This window comes from Pseudopodoces humilis, chromosome 1 (genome assembly GCF_049639895.1).
Source record: "Pseudopodoces humilis isolate 2021_Gansu_Grassland_sample_001 chromosome 1, ASM4963989v1, whole genome shotgun sequence".
NCBI classification, from domain to species: Eukaryota; Metazoa; Chordata; class Aves; order Passeriformes; family Paridae; genus Pseudopodoces; species Pseudopodoces humilis.
In genome coordinates, this window is record NC_142200.1 from 71,585,070 (window position 1) to 71,599,441 (window position 14,372).

A 14,372-nucleotide genomic window follows, 5' to 3' on the forward strand; every position below is an offset into this window, starting at 1 on the left:
TATTTTCTCTGAAGAGGTACAATGTAGCACTGGAGTGAATTCCTCCTGATTTGATAATTCCCAGTTTTTCCAAGGGAAGGCTCAGTATGGATCTCCTTGTACAAAGAGTACAGCAACCTTGCTGTAGTCTTGGAAATAAGGCAATAAAAGACAAACATCATTTGACTATCCTTTCTCTGATCATAAGTTTATCTTTGATTTTAACCTTGACCACAGTGAAAACAAAAGAGGCACAAAAAGTTCAAAAAGACAGTTGTCATTCCAGCTGGGTGGGTTTTTTCAGACAGTATCTCTGCATTCCCCAGCAACTCCCATATGAAGCTTTCAGGCCAAAAAGTTTGCACACCAAAAAAAAAAAAAAAAACCCAACCCAAATGGTAACAATAAGAAGTATTTACTCCCATGATTTCTTTTGAATGTAATGAAGCATAATGACTATAGTCCTCTTTTAGATTGTGAATGAGGAACATGGCTATGGGTACAAAAGAAATCTTTAGACAAATAATACCAGTACTAAGTATTGGTAAGAAACAATCCCAGAGGTCATTATTTGAATTGCATATATACCATTTTACAGCAACAATTTAACTTCCTCTTCAAAAGGGTGTGATGAGCATAAATGAAACTCTGAATGAATAAAAAACTACACTAAGGCCCATTCTTAAATGTGTATCACCAGTGTTGTGTGTTTGTCCTAACAAAATTATTTAGTAGCAACAGATGCTTTGCACTGTTGAATCAAACGTGTGGTGACAGTGTTGTCAATTCGAAAGTACACTGCTATGGCCTTGAATTTACTTCCATCCATCATGTTAGATCACAGTAACTGCACTATGACTTTCAGACAGGCTGAATGTTACTCTCACAGCCTTAAACTTGGAAAATCACTGTGAAACAAAGCCATATATGTTTAGTTACACAGAGCATTCCAACCAGAATAGTTTCTACTGTATATGCCCCTTGATCAATGCATTGTGACATACTATTGACACTTCAACATATTCCCTTCCAAGTATTGTCATCTGAAAGCTAAGGATAAAGGCTTGAGGGATATATTACATATTGTAGCATAATTTTTTTAAGGAAAAATAACAACTTAGAAAATTAAACATTTACTTAAAATATGAGATTCCAAAAGTCCTTTATTTTCTATACCTCACAGTGCAGCATGGCCCTGCTTCAGAAGTGAGGCCATTCTTCCTCTTTAATCTCAAATATGCAATCAAACACTGCAATTTTATTTTCCAGCACTTAGTAAAAAAGGAGATGTAAATTAACTGTTTAATGGAAGAAATTTAAAAGTCAGTGATTAGGTAACTATACAGAAGAGATTTCTCCTCTACTAGATGATAGAGATTTTGTAATATGTTTTTGATGCTTGGTATTTTTTGAGTTTTGCACCACAATAATGTATGAAACTCATTCTACTGAATAAAAGTGTGCTCTTTTGTGTTATCACTCTTGATGTGTTTTCCCTTTATGTTTAGCTGAATTAAGTTCAATCATTAAACAGTATAAAAATTAAAAACATAGATTGCATGCAATTGTAATTGCTTTTATAATTAATTAGATTACTAGCTTCAGGTTGGGACAGCCAAAGGTTCCATGTCAGCAACACATTTACCTGTACTGAATAATAGAAATTGCATCTGGCCAGATAAAGAATTGGCTTTAAATACAAAAATATATCAAGTTCAATGTCTAAGAAGCTAGTGAATTTAATATTATTTTCTTAATAACACCATCAGATAGGAAATAAAAAAGTTAATAAAATTGCATCAAACACAGAGATATAAACTGAGAATTTTACAAAGAAATAACACAGTTATTTGGGATTTACAGCACAGAAAATGAAGTGAGAATACAATTCACCAAATATAACATGCCATGTTTAACCCTGGTGTCAAAACAGTAAATTGTTGGAAGCTAAAGTTCATGGCCATTTCAGACAGAAATCATGTGACTGTATGTCTCATCCCGTGCTCCCTATACTCTTCTTTATTTGCTTACACATCAGTATCAGACTCCTTTCCTATATCTCTCTTAAGAAAGAGATACAGTAAAAATGTGTAAGGTGGGGATTTATACACTGAATTACATCTGCTATTAACATAAAACTTTTATTAAAGCAGAACAACTGTCTCATGCTTACCTTTGATTTCCCTTTACTGTAACAGGCTCTTTTAGTAGCTTCATCACATTGCCACTCCACTGCCTGCAACCAAAAGGAATTTTTTAGAAATGCAAGTAACACAAAAATATAAGCCTCTGAGCTATTCAAGTCCATGTTTATTTTATGTGTCTCAGACATAGTGACAATTAGCCATGAATAATCCTATCCATAAATGCCTTTTAAGAGTTTTCTCCTTAGGAATGTAGTTTTGCTGTTGAAGGTTCTTCATTATTTAAATCCAAAAGGAAGCTGGCCAACATCATGATTCACTGTACCCATCACTACAGCAGAAACAACCACAGTTACATTTGATACTATTTACCCTTTTTTTAAGCAGATGGAGGAACACACAGGAAGGCTGAACCTCTTTCTCCAGCAGAGCTGGGCTGTATCACCACAGCATCTGAGGTCAGCTCTGCTGAGAAACCTTTCATAGTGGGGAAGTGTGCCCTATTGCACTTTTTGAAGTATTTATTTCAAGCATCAAGTAGAGATTTTAGTCTCTAAAGGTATGACTGCAGCACTAATCAGAAGCACTAAAACATCCATTCAGAGAAAGAAGCAACGGGCAGAGATATACAAGACTATAGTGAAACAGTGCACTGCAAAGCAGAAGCAACTTATGCTCATTTTTTGAGGATTTTTCAGTGTCTCACTGCTTCAACAGATTTGTGCCAGGACTACAATGCCTAGTCTGCATTATTACAGTTTCATTGCATGAGTTAATTCCTGTTATTTTCATATTTAACATTCAGCAGCTATGATTTACAAAATTTGCTGATCAGTGGATCAGGCTGCATGTTAATGTGCCAATACATGTACATATGTGAATGCCTATATACATATATATATATATATATGTATGTATGTATGTATGTCAAAGCACATTTTAAATCAGGCTGTATTCTTTCACCTCAACAGTGCACATCCATATGTTCTTAAGATAAACATGCCACAAAATGCTTCACATTTTATCAAGAAGAATTGAGATTTCTGAAGTAACCACTGCTGCCTAATTACTGAAAGCACAGTAATTTCATTTTTTTTTACAAGGAAATAATGAAAGACCATTTATCCAGATTTAATATCGGAAGTATTTTGTACCTGTCTTTTCATAGAGACTGTGTTAACAGCAAGCAGACTATCTAATTAATAATAGAGTGAAAGCCCAGTTAAATTAAGGGGAGAAATGCCTTTCAGAGTACTTGTATTTCAACAAGCCCAAGAATGAACATTTTTCACTTCAAGAAAAATACCCCGACTTATGAAAATTAATGTAATTACTTCTTTTCCTCCATCCTAAACCTTCTTGTTTACAGCATTTGTTTTTGCAATGATAAATGACTATGCTGTATGGGGGAATATATTGAAAACTTCTGTAAGAATCCACTTGTGAATGACCCTAGAATTTATATCTGTATCTAGCAGCATGAAAGAAATCTCATACTGAGTTAGATAAAAAAGCAGCTATGACCTAACTCTTTTGACTTGGTAAGGCAAAAAGCAATTCACATCTGTAACAGATTGTAGGATGACCAACTGAATTCCTAATCAATCCATTAGGACACACTGAATGTCCATGTTATATGGCACTAGATACAAGTGCCAAATATGTTATCTCTGAACAGCACAAAAAATTTCAAACACCTGGAGAAACACAAGAGTTAGTTACTGTGAGGAGGTCAGAGTAGAAAGAGAGTGAAACATGGATACTTAAAAGGAAGGTTTAAAGGAAAGCTCTTGCCAAAACTGAACCAAAAAAAACATGTCAAGCACAAACAAAAGGAAAAAGATTGAATTAAATACAAAATGTTTATCAAGAAATCAATTTTCAGTGACAAAATGCCCAGCTTTCACTTGGCTCTGAGTCCACAGTAAAATTGATTTGAAGAAGAAGGATGTGAAATATTAAAACATTATGTAATATTTCTGGACATCATAGTTAACAGCACATAAAAGAAACCAAGAAACGGCTACAACTAGATATATTTGCTTGCAAGTTAACCAAATGGACAACTCTCTGGGAAAGCCCTATTCATGACATCTGCTAAAAAGGAGCAATACTATGTGAACAAGAAATAAAATGCAGACGCACTGGTAACAAAGCTAAGTCCCATCTTTGAAATCAAGTGTACTTATAGTCCTATAGCCCTTGGTTCCACTGCTAGAGGAGTGTGATAGATTGGCATTTAAGAAAACAAAGAGAAACACCTAAGGAGGTTAAAACTGCTGGCGGCTGATGGGAGTTTGTCTCCTAGCCAACAGCTGGCCATTTCTGAGAATTGACAGCAGTTTTAACCATTGAAAAGTGAGATCAACCTGTGAACACCACCTTAAGACCTAAGCCCGGGAATTTCTTTGTCTCTTTGTTTCCTGGCTGTGAAAGGTAACTGAGCTTTAGCTGGCTCCTGTCCCCTGCCCAGGCCATGCAGCCCGGGCGGGGGCTGGGCCTGCCACGGCTCCCAGCCGGGAGATGGGGCCTGCGGGGCTTGCCCTGGGCTCTGGCCGGGCCAGGCCGGTCCCTGGCTCGGTTGTAGTTTTTGCTGTGACTGAATTCACCAGAGACTGCCGAGTAAAGAAAGAAAAAAGCTCTTGACCTGCGGCGAGCTGAGACAGTGACCACACTCTCCAGAGCAGCCATGAAGAATCTTCCATCGCAGACAACTCCAGCTGCTGCTCCGGCAGAGTTCACAGAACCATCTACAAAACCTGGGCAAGATTTTAACCCTTTCATTACCCAGATGAGACTTGCAGATTAATCCTTTTTTTCCAGAGAAAGAAAAAGAGAGTAATCAACATGTAAAGAGACTTTATAAACTATCAGAGACAGTGAAGAAAAGAATTAAGCTTCAGAAGAGGTAGAGAATAAGGAGATGCTTTATAAGCTGAAATATTTTTCTGTTAAAGCTATGGAGATGGACAATAGTGTCCTGAAAATACTCCTTTAATTCATGACAGAGTATATGGGGAGGAATGGAGTGTTCAAAGTTTGGATTTTGAGCAAAAGGTAGAGTAATTATGATACAGTGAGGTGCTGGAACAGAGGGGGGAGAAGTAATAGTTGAAGATTTGGGGCAACTTGAGGCAAAGAGAAAACTTCTGTTTTCCAGGAAAGCTCACAGAGATAGATGAAGAGAACTTTTGCCTTTGAATAACTCATCCTTAAAATGATATCCCTAGACTCATTGACCCATACACACCTCAGAGTGATGTGAAATGGGAGGAGTAAACTGATGACAGGACTTCCAGGTAGCTGGCATCAGAGGAATAGAAAGCTATAACAGAAATAGTTTTCTTGTGAGAAACTCCATAGATTAGCAGAAGAAAGACTTCTGTTTCTCTACAAAGACTGATGAAAAGACTCTAGCAGGAATTGGGACTGTTTTAAACACCAAAGTTACAAAGTTTTTTGTCTCTATGTTGTCATGTGAATGAGAGAATGGTTAAGTAGTGGGGGATAAAGGTGTTTTCTGGAGGCTTATTCTGGTGTTCTTATTCTTGTAGTTCTGTTAATAAACTTTCTATATTAAGTTTGAAGCCTGTTTTGCTCTTGTTCTAATCCATATCTCACAGCAAGAAATAAGTAAGTTTTCTAGTAATTTTTTACTTACTGCTTTAAAACCATGACAAGGAGATAACAATAGAGGAGGCAGAAAAAAGTATAGTACAAAGGCATCTGAAGAAAGATGAGTAGTTCAGTCTGTTGTACTTTGGTCCCTAAGGCTCCCACATAATTCAGTAATATAGGCAAACATTTCTATACAGAGCTTTCTTTCTTTTTACCTTCTAATCTCCAAAAAATTCAGAGGAGTTTCCCACAAAGTGGAAATTTAGATATTTAACACAGTCTACTGCTTCTACACAGGAGGAAAACAGGCGGGAAACTCTTCAAGATAAACATCATTTCAATGTGGGAAAAAACATGAGAAAAATGTGTCCTAAATCTTCAGCACACAAAGACAAAACAAAATGTCCCAATAGAATAATGACAATGTGGGTTTTGCCATTAGAAGATTACGACTTGAAAATTGTCGTTCTGAAAGACCAGATGGACACATATGGATTGCATTATTCTAGAAAGCAAGTGCAAAACCATGTTTACAGATATGACTGTTATCCACTGCTTCTCTTAAACTGACATATTCTCCTGCTTAATACAGATTGATGACATTTCCACCAAGTCCAGAGGAGTGCATATACGACATGCAAACCATGTTAAATACTTATGAAGATCTATACAGCTAAGCTTTACCCTATTAGGATTTTTTTCCAATTTTTCTTAAGAACCTTCAATTTTCACATTCAAAATACAACCTGCAGCATTCAGTGTACTGGTTTTAATTAATATTATAATCCTAATTAAGCTGGCAACAAAGTTCATTGAACCAAATTATAGACACTCAGGTTTGTTCACTCTGGGGAAAGAGTGAACAGGGATTTGAAAGTCAGTGTCAGAGAAAATAAAGACAGGTCATACACAGCTACTACTACACATCTCTACAAAGAAGACAGCTGCATAGGTTAAGGAGAAGGGTTTAAGGTGGCACACCAGTCTGTTTTTATAGCAAGCTGAAAATATTTACAATTACATGGCTTTTATAAATCCTATGATTGATATGATCTTTCAAGCATCTCCATAAATTTAATGCCATAATTATACTTAAGTCTAACCTTGAACTCAAGTTTCAAACTGATAGCAGGCAGCTTTTTGAAAAATTGTAAATAACTGTATAAGTGTTTTAAATATTGATGTTTGTAAAGAACTTCAAAAATTCAGAAGAAATCTTTCCTGGCATTTTCAAGGGGTAGTAGGAGGAGATGGTAGGAGGAGAGAAATTCCAGCCAGCGAAGAAAAAAACATTCCAACTCAAGAATTTGTAATGAAACTATTATCTTAAAAATGAAGAAAAATGTGCATTCAACACCCATATATGTTAAATTAAAAATTACATTTTTAAAATTAATATATTAATAATTATTAATAAATTAATATTCTTTGGAATCAACAGATATATTTTAGTAACTTCTCTGGATGAATAGTAGGAGTCTCTCTTATAAGTTAAACTATTGTATCTTCAACAAGTTAAACTAAATAACTGCAGAGAAATTAACTCAAACAAAAACTGAAAGACAGTCTCTAATTTAAACAGATTTATCCAAATACCTTTGAAGAACACTAAAGGAGAAACATGGAAAGTGTAGAAACAGTAAATAAAGTTCACAGAAGTAACTGTCTGGGGATTCTCTTACATACCCAACATGCAGCAATAAAGGAAGTCCCCAGGCAAGACATCTGGAGGTACCATCCATTCTAAATGATCACATAATTTTCCAGAAAAATTACAAAATATAACAGGAAAAAAAATCAGAGTCCTACGTGCTTAACTTGAATGTGGCCCCTTTCTATAATTCTAAATTTAATCAGTAAATGTAGATAGGAAAATCAAAATTTGAACACAGTCAATAAAGGACTGGCCAATTAGAATGATTTAAGTGAAAGATGTATTAGTTTTACTGACAGAGCAACAAAAAAAGTGTGGCTTTCACCTACAGTGAAGGCTGCCCACTTAACTGAGTACAATCAGACCTCCTGGGAGAACTGTGTTCCTGTAGCAGCACAGATATTCAAAACATATACAGGTAGGTATGGATTCATATATATATATATTTATATATTAACTTTGAAATGTAGAAACATAATGTACTATTACATTTCATAGAGAAAGAAGTTAATTAGAACCAAGAAATGAACAGAACAGTGTTACAGACAGATGGTCCAGCACTTCTTAGGCAGATGGCTCTTCTAATTAGATACTGGCAAAAAGAACATTGAAGAAGATGGTTTAATTACACAATGCCAAAAACTAACAACTACACGATATTTCCTTTTTTTTGTTTTTCTTTTTCACTATCTGCTTGTTTTCATCTCTTGTATCATGTATCATACTCTGGTGACATAGGGTGTAATGGCAATAACCATAATAATATATGTCAACAAATGTGAGCAATATCATCTTTCTGTTCATGTTGAAATACATAGCATAAATAAATTCATGCTAAAGTTATAATCTTGCCTGATAAAAATCCTAGCATATTTTCAGGAAACCTTCTCTGATGAGATATGCAGCAAGGCCAACATGAATATGCATCTGCAAGGAGCATATTCCCAAGAAACCTCTGTCCGATAAGATTGTAACTCATGAATATTCGTCTGGAAGAAGTGTATTTCCAAGAAACCCAACAAGATTACAACATATACACCCAAAACAACATGAATATTTGTCTACAAGAAGTGTATTCCAAGAGACCCGTGAAAAACTTGAAAGCATATAAAAAGCACCTTGGGACAGTTGCAGTTTGTGAAGCATGGTGAAGTGTTGCTAGCAAGCCCTTGCCTGCTCACCCAACACTGTTTGCCTGGTACAGCATCATACTGAATTTTGCTTATGGCTTTTCACGATTGTATTTTTTAATAAACTCTTTCTTATTAATCAAATTGGCTACTCATTTATAAAAACATCAAGTCCAGCAATGGAATGGCTTCAAAATGTTTTGACTTGTTTGGCAAGGGTGTCTTACAGTCTGCCTGATTAGCTCTGTATGATGGATTCCAAAAGCTGAATTTAAAGAGGCCATAAAGAAAGTGGCAGGATTGTAACCCAAAGAAAGAATGTAGCTATGGAGCAGCACACCAGCAAGAGATTAGCAGCAAATTAGCAGCTGCAGAGCTAGTGGTGGATTTGATGGCTACCAGAAGTTTTAAAACATGCTTTGGTATAATGATATCCATGCTTCCAGCAAATATGTAAAGCCATTTAGGGAAGATTTATACCTGTCTCTACTTCACAGAAACCATTTTCCTTGTTTTCCACAGTCATGATCCCTCATCCTTGCAGTCATTACTGCTGAAGTTGCCTATCTTGCCAATAGGCTTCTGACAAATATCTTCAGAAACTATCATTCTCTGAATGAAAAACTAAAATAAATTGTTAAAAAGGAGCTTCCTTTTAATATAGCTTCTCCTTCTGGCTCACAAGAAAAGAGAAAAGGATGGTTTCTGAAGATTTAAGGCATCCTGGTTAGGCTTTCACATGAAGTGATAGGCCAGCAGATCATACAAGAAGTCCAGCACCATATGGACAACTTTACTAATTGGCTACAGTCACTGCATTATTTTGCCTCCCATTTGTTTTTATTTTTTTGCCACATGTAACAGCCAATTTTCCAGGGAATAACATCATGTGTGTTTTAATTTGTTCAGAATCAGCTTTTACTGTTCATCCACAGTTAAAAAATTATGTTTTCTTACAAAGTGAGCACTGCAAAATGTATGGAAATGAACATAAAATAATGCTTGAATTTTCCAGACATTGGAATTCAGTTAGAACTGAGATGCCCTGATAGATATATAAATCTGTACTTAAACCAAGTAATATCTTAAGCTTTACATGGCTTCAAGGAGCTGATGTCAATTTTATTCTAAATATACTAACCTGAGGTATATTAAAAAATGGGAAGTACATACCTTGCCAATTCATGAAGCAGCCAAATTTTTAATCACCTGATTTACTAATTATGCAATAAACAGCTGTTGAAAATTGTATGAGCTAATATGATAAATGCATTTGAGAATGTATTAGAGAATAATTCAGAGTTACATAGACTTTCACAAACCCTCAGTGCTGGGCCACTCCACTGACTTGAATGACACAGGACTCTGCCCAAGACTGAACTTTCACAAATGCCACCTACCCCCACCTGTGCATTCCCCTCTTTGCCTTCTGCAAGGATTTCTAAATGTCACAAAATATCCGCTTGCTTTATACTTAACAGACACAGTTTTAGAGAGGAAAATGAAGTTCCAAACCTAGAAGCTAGCAACTCAAAACTTGACTATGTTTGAAACTAGGATTTTAAATCCTGCTCCCAGAGAGTTATTAAAAAACCCAAAACAGTTCCACTGTGACTTTCAAAGATTTTATTGCTCCAATCTGGCATTTTGAGGCTTTTACAGTTTTTATGGACATTTAAAATTGAATTCAGAATTGTGCTAAAGGGGTAAAACACAAAATGTTCTTGCACTACCAAACTTGGTAGCTATTCAGCAGATAGGAATAAGATTTCACAACACATCTTTAATGCACATTCTAAAATTATACTACATATAGTAAATATAATGTTTTGAATAAATTACATATGAATCCTTTAAGATATAACATCTGTGTTACCACATTGAGTTTTGAAGTGTTTCCTGATTTCTTTTGCAAATAAGATTGATTTTAGTAAGCTCCAACACCTTTAGAAAGCAGTATTTTGATTTAAGGTTTTTTGGTTTTTTTTCCAAATAGGGCTTTTAAACTTTTAGGTATTGATATGTCAGGATTCTCTTTATTCCAATGAAATGAAAGGAATTTCAATAAAATTTCATACTTCTCAAGCCCTTAAGATTAACAACAAAGCAACCGGTGAGAAGAGCCCTCTGGCACTGGAGCACCACAAAATGTTGGCTTGGACCTTGAGCACATGCAAGCAGAAGTTTGGGGTTTTTTTCCTGTACACCTTCTCATTGCTAATAAATTGCAGGGAAATTGAAAGGAAGAGACAGCATTGGAACGTGGACAATCCTGCCTGATGCTCACTTGCTGATCAAGACAGCCATGCTGATGTGGGGTGCCCAGCAATCATCCCCCCTCAGCTTTCAACCACAGGCAGCCAAGGAGCCCATGGCACTTCATAATATTTCATGCAAATCAAAAACCTTCCTGAAATAATTTCTGAGATACACGGCCAACATACTGTATCTTTTCCCTGGGATGTCTAATATAGCTGCATTACAGCTTCCAGGTATGAGCTAAAAAAAACTCAGATGAATCTGAAAGATACTCTGGATGGATGAAATTTATAACACCTTCTAGGTCATACTGAATAACTGAGAGTACAAAAAAAAGTATTTCTCTATGTTTGCATATATTTTTGTACATAATGTCACATTAGAAAGAGATCAACTGCATAATTTCTATTTGTCTTTTCTACTTCTTTATTTAAATAGCTTTGTCTTTAGGCTTTAGTGATGGCAGGCTTGATTCGGTTAACAGTGATACCAATCTACAGTTCTAGAGAAAAGTCTATGTTTTACAAAAACTGTTATTTACAATAATAAAAGTATTTTTTAAAGTTAACCTGAACATGGTATCTCACAAAAGAGCAAAGAGACAAAATCCCTTGAAGGCACTTTAAAATATGTGGGTTTTTTCCATCAAATATGCAAACAGGTAAGAAAATTTTAGATAGATGAAAGCACAGAGTAAGTAGAACACTAATGAAAAAAGAAATGTAAGAGCCACTGTGGACATTATTTGCTGAACCTGAGAGAGTTTCAAGCTCTCAGGGGCTGATCTGTTTCTGTTGGGGGTTAGGTGTCCTTCCTTTAGTTCTGGCTCACCTGTGGAATTTTTACCCATTAGTTGCAGGGAAAACCTGACTGCAGGTACTTGGTGGGTACTTGAGGAACACAAAGAGTTTGGCTGGGCCCAGGAGGGAAGGGGGGCAGGAAAACAGGAGGGTGGGGACAATTTGTCGGGCTTCTTCAGCTTCAGAGAAGGACACTTTTTGCTGGAGCTGTTGCTGCTGAGATAAGGGAATTCTCCATCACCCAGACAGAGCTGCTACTTCCTGTTACAAATGGTCGTGACTAAATCAAGGAGCCAATTTAAATGATCATTCATGAAAATCAATTCTATTAATTCAGCAAGTGGTGAACAAACAAAAACAGCACTGGGCGGCCGGGAAGCCTCCGCTTCGCCAATGGCGCATGCCTTAGCTGAAAAGGTTCTCCCTTTATATACAGTTCCTCTATGTGTCTTCATTGCTTCTTCCTGGATTGCATCGTGCTTGTGCCGCCTGTTGCTAGGGGGTTGTCCTCAGCCTCCTGTTGGTCGTGAGATGAAGGCTTGTAGTCTTCCTCGGTCTGTGCACGGGCGTTGGTCCTATACCAGTTATATGACTTCTCCTAATAAGATGTTCTAATTCTTGTTAGTACAGCTGGATACTGTGGTTTGGCCTTTCTGCAGTTTCAGCTCTTGCTTATACAGCTGGATATTGTGGTTTGTCCTTTCTGCAGTTTCAGCTTGTTATAAATGCAATGGCAAAATAGGGTTAATATAAAAAACGATTTATTATAAAACAATTTCAATCACAAGCAACGAGAGAAAAACCACAATAAAATAAATCAGCACAGCGCCGGGTGGATAGGGGTCTGCACCCAGAGGTACAGATTTTCCCAAATCCACGAGGAAGGGACTGCGGTCTGGGGTTTTTATAAGGATTTTTGTATCCTGAGGCCAAACTCCGGATGGGCACAGTCCAACAAAGAGTCTAGATATGTGGGTGAATAGACTTCCCGGATCCGTGGAGCTGAGTCAATGGTCGGCGGAACAGAGTCCTTTTACATGCGAATGGCTCTGAGTGTCTTCTGATTGCATCTCCCGGAATGGAGTGTCCAGTTTGGGTGCGGGAACAGATAGATATCTCGACAGAGCAGAGTCCTTTCACATGCGAATGGCTCTGAGTGTTTCAGATTGCATCTACCGGGGTGGAGTGGCCTGTTTGGGTTCGGAGGAGATGGATATCTCGACTGGGCCACTCTCATTGTCCGGTTTGATTGCTCATGTCCTGCTCTTTATTTTGTGCTGATAAGCATCGCTGTTGATCGTTACTGCCCGACTCAGGAAGGAATCTCTGGATTATTTTACATTTTGTATCTTTACAGTATTATAAATATAATATATAATTCTTTATTCTCTTTCACGAATTTTTATCCAATGTTATATTTATCACAAGCTCTTACATTATATTAAACGAACAGTTTTAGCAATCATATTGAATTTGATTAACAAACAATAGCAATCTATTACACTTCCTCTTATCCTTCTTTCCCCCTTCGTTGGTGGCCTCGCACCACCTGTCCTGCTGGGACGTGGCAGTGCCAGCCACCGCCACAGAGCTGCTGATACACCTCAGCCACTGGCACAGGATCTCAGCTCATCCCTGCTGTTCCAGCCGACTGTTCCTCAGAGCCCTGCAGGAGCACCAGGACTGACCACCCGAGGGGGTTTGTGAAGCAAAGCTTCTCCTCCATCCTTTCCCTTCTCGGCCTAGAAGGCTGTCAAGGGGTCCCTGGTTCTGTTTTCTTGCTGTTTCTACCTGTTACCCCCGCTTCTGAATATTTCTTATGACAGAAATTTCCCTTGTGCGAGATTTTATATGTTCCGTGTTATAAATTTGTATTGTGATATTGGCTTTCGCAGATGAATATTATATGTTAAATACTTTTTAGCTATGTATGTACTTTTTTTCTTGCTAACAAGTCTTAAGCTTAAAAGAATTTCCTAGGTACAAGGCAAGGAAACCCCAGAAAGCAAGGACAGTGGGGCCCAAGCTGTTATCAGGAGAACAATAGAGGCCAAACTGTTATCAGCGGAAGATATGAAACCCATCTGTCCTCAGGGGAAGGATGACGGGCCCGGACTGTTATCTGCCCTGACCATTTTCAAAAAGAAAGGAAACCAAACTCTAAAATAATGATGACCAGCAAGAATAATGATGACCAGCAAAAATAAATGCTGACCAGCAGAAAATAAAAATTGTACAAAAGCATGATCTAAGAAGGCAGAACCAGGGAGGGGACACTTTGAATATGCATTAAACCTTCACAGTAGGGGGGGATAAAAAGAGTGTTCCTGAGATACCAGGGGTGTTCCTGGCAACCCGCCAGGGCACCCGGCTGTTTTAACCCTTTGCTTTATTTCTTTTGTCTCCTAATTGTCTTTTGTTTATATTAAATTCTTTTTACAATTTATTAAGTGAATCTCGTTTTTAATATTCCGCACGTATTTTTTTTTTGCAAATTACTTTCCTAGATCCAAAGCAGACAGAAGAATGTCTAGAGATTGTTCTGTGTTCTGTCTGATAAATGAACACCCTGTTTTCTTGTTGCCTGACTACATTCTGTGTCCATGATGGTGCCAGTGCAACAAACACATTCTTGCTATCAACATTAGCCTTTTTTAGTTGGCCACTCCTGCTAGGAGAAGTCAGGGAAATGTAATACACATCCACTGCTGACACTTAGATCTGTTTGGAACTGACTGTTGTTTGCAACCCAGGAAGGAAGAAAGGCCAAAGGTGAGATACACTGGAT

At 37.2% G+C, this 14,372-nt stretch overlaps 1 protein-coding gene across 3 annotated transcripts in view; it reads right to left on the minus strand.

Moving 5' to 3' along the window:
• Window positions 1-14,372, minus strand: part of SEMA5A (semaphorin 5A) — a 419,645-nt gene that overhangs the window by 179,043 nt on the left and 226,230 nt on the right. For all 3 annotated transcript variants that reach the window (XM_088054549.1, XM_088054546.1, XM_088054542.1), the window contains one exon: window positions 2,153-2,215. In XM_088054549.1, the coding sequence (XP_087910675.1) occupies window positions 2,153-2,215 (63 nt within the window). The remainder of the gene's footprint in view (window positions 1-2,152; window positions 2,216-14,372) is intronic.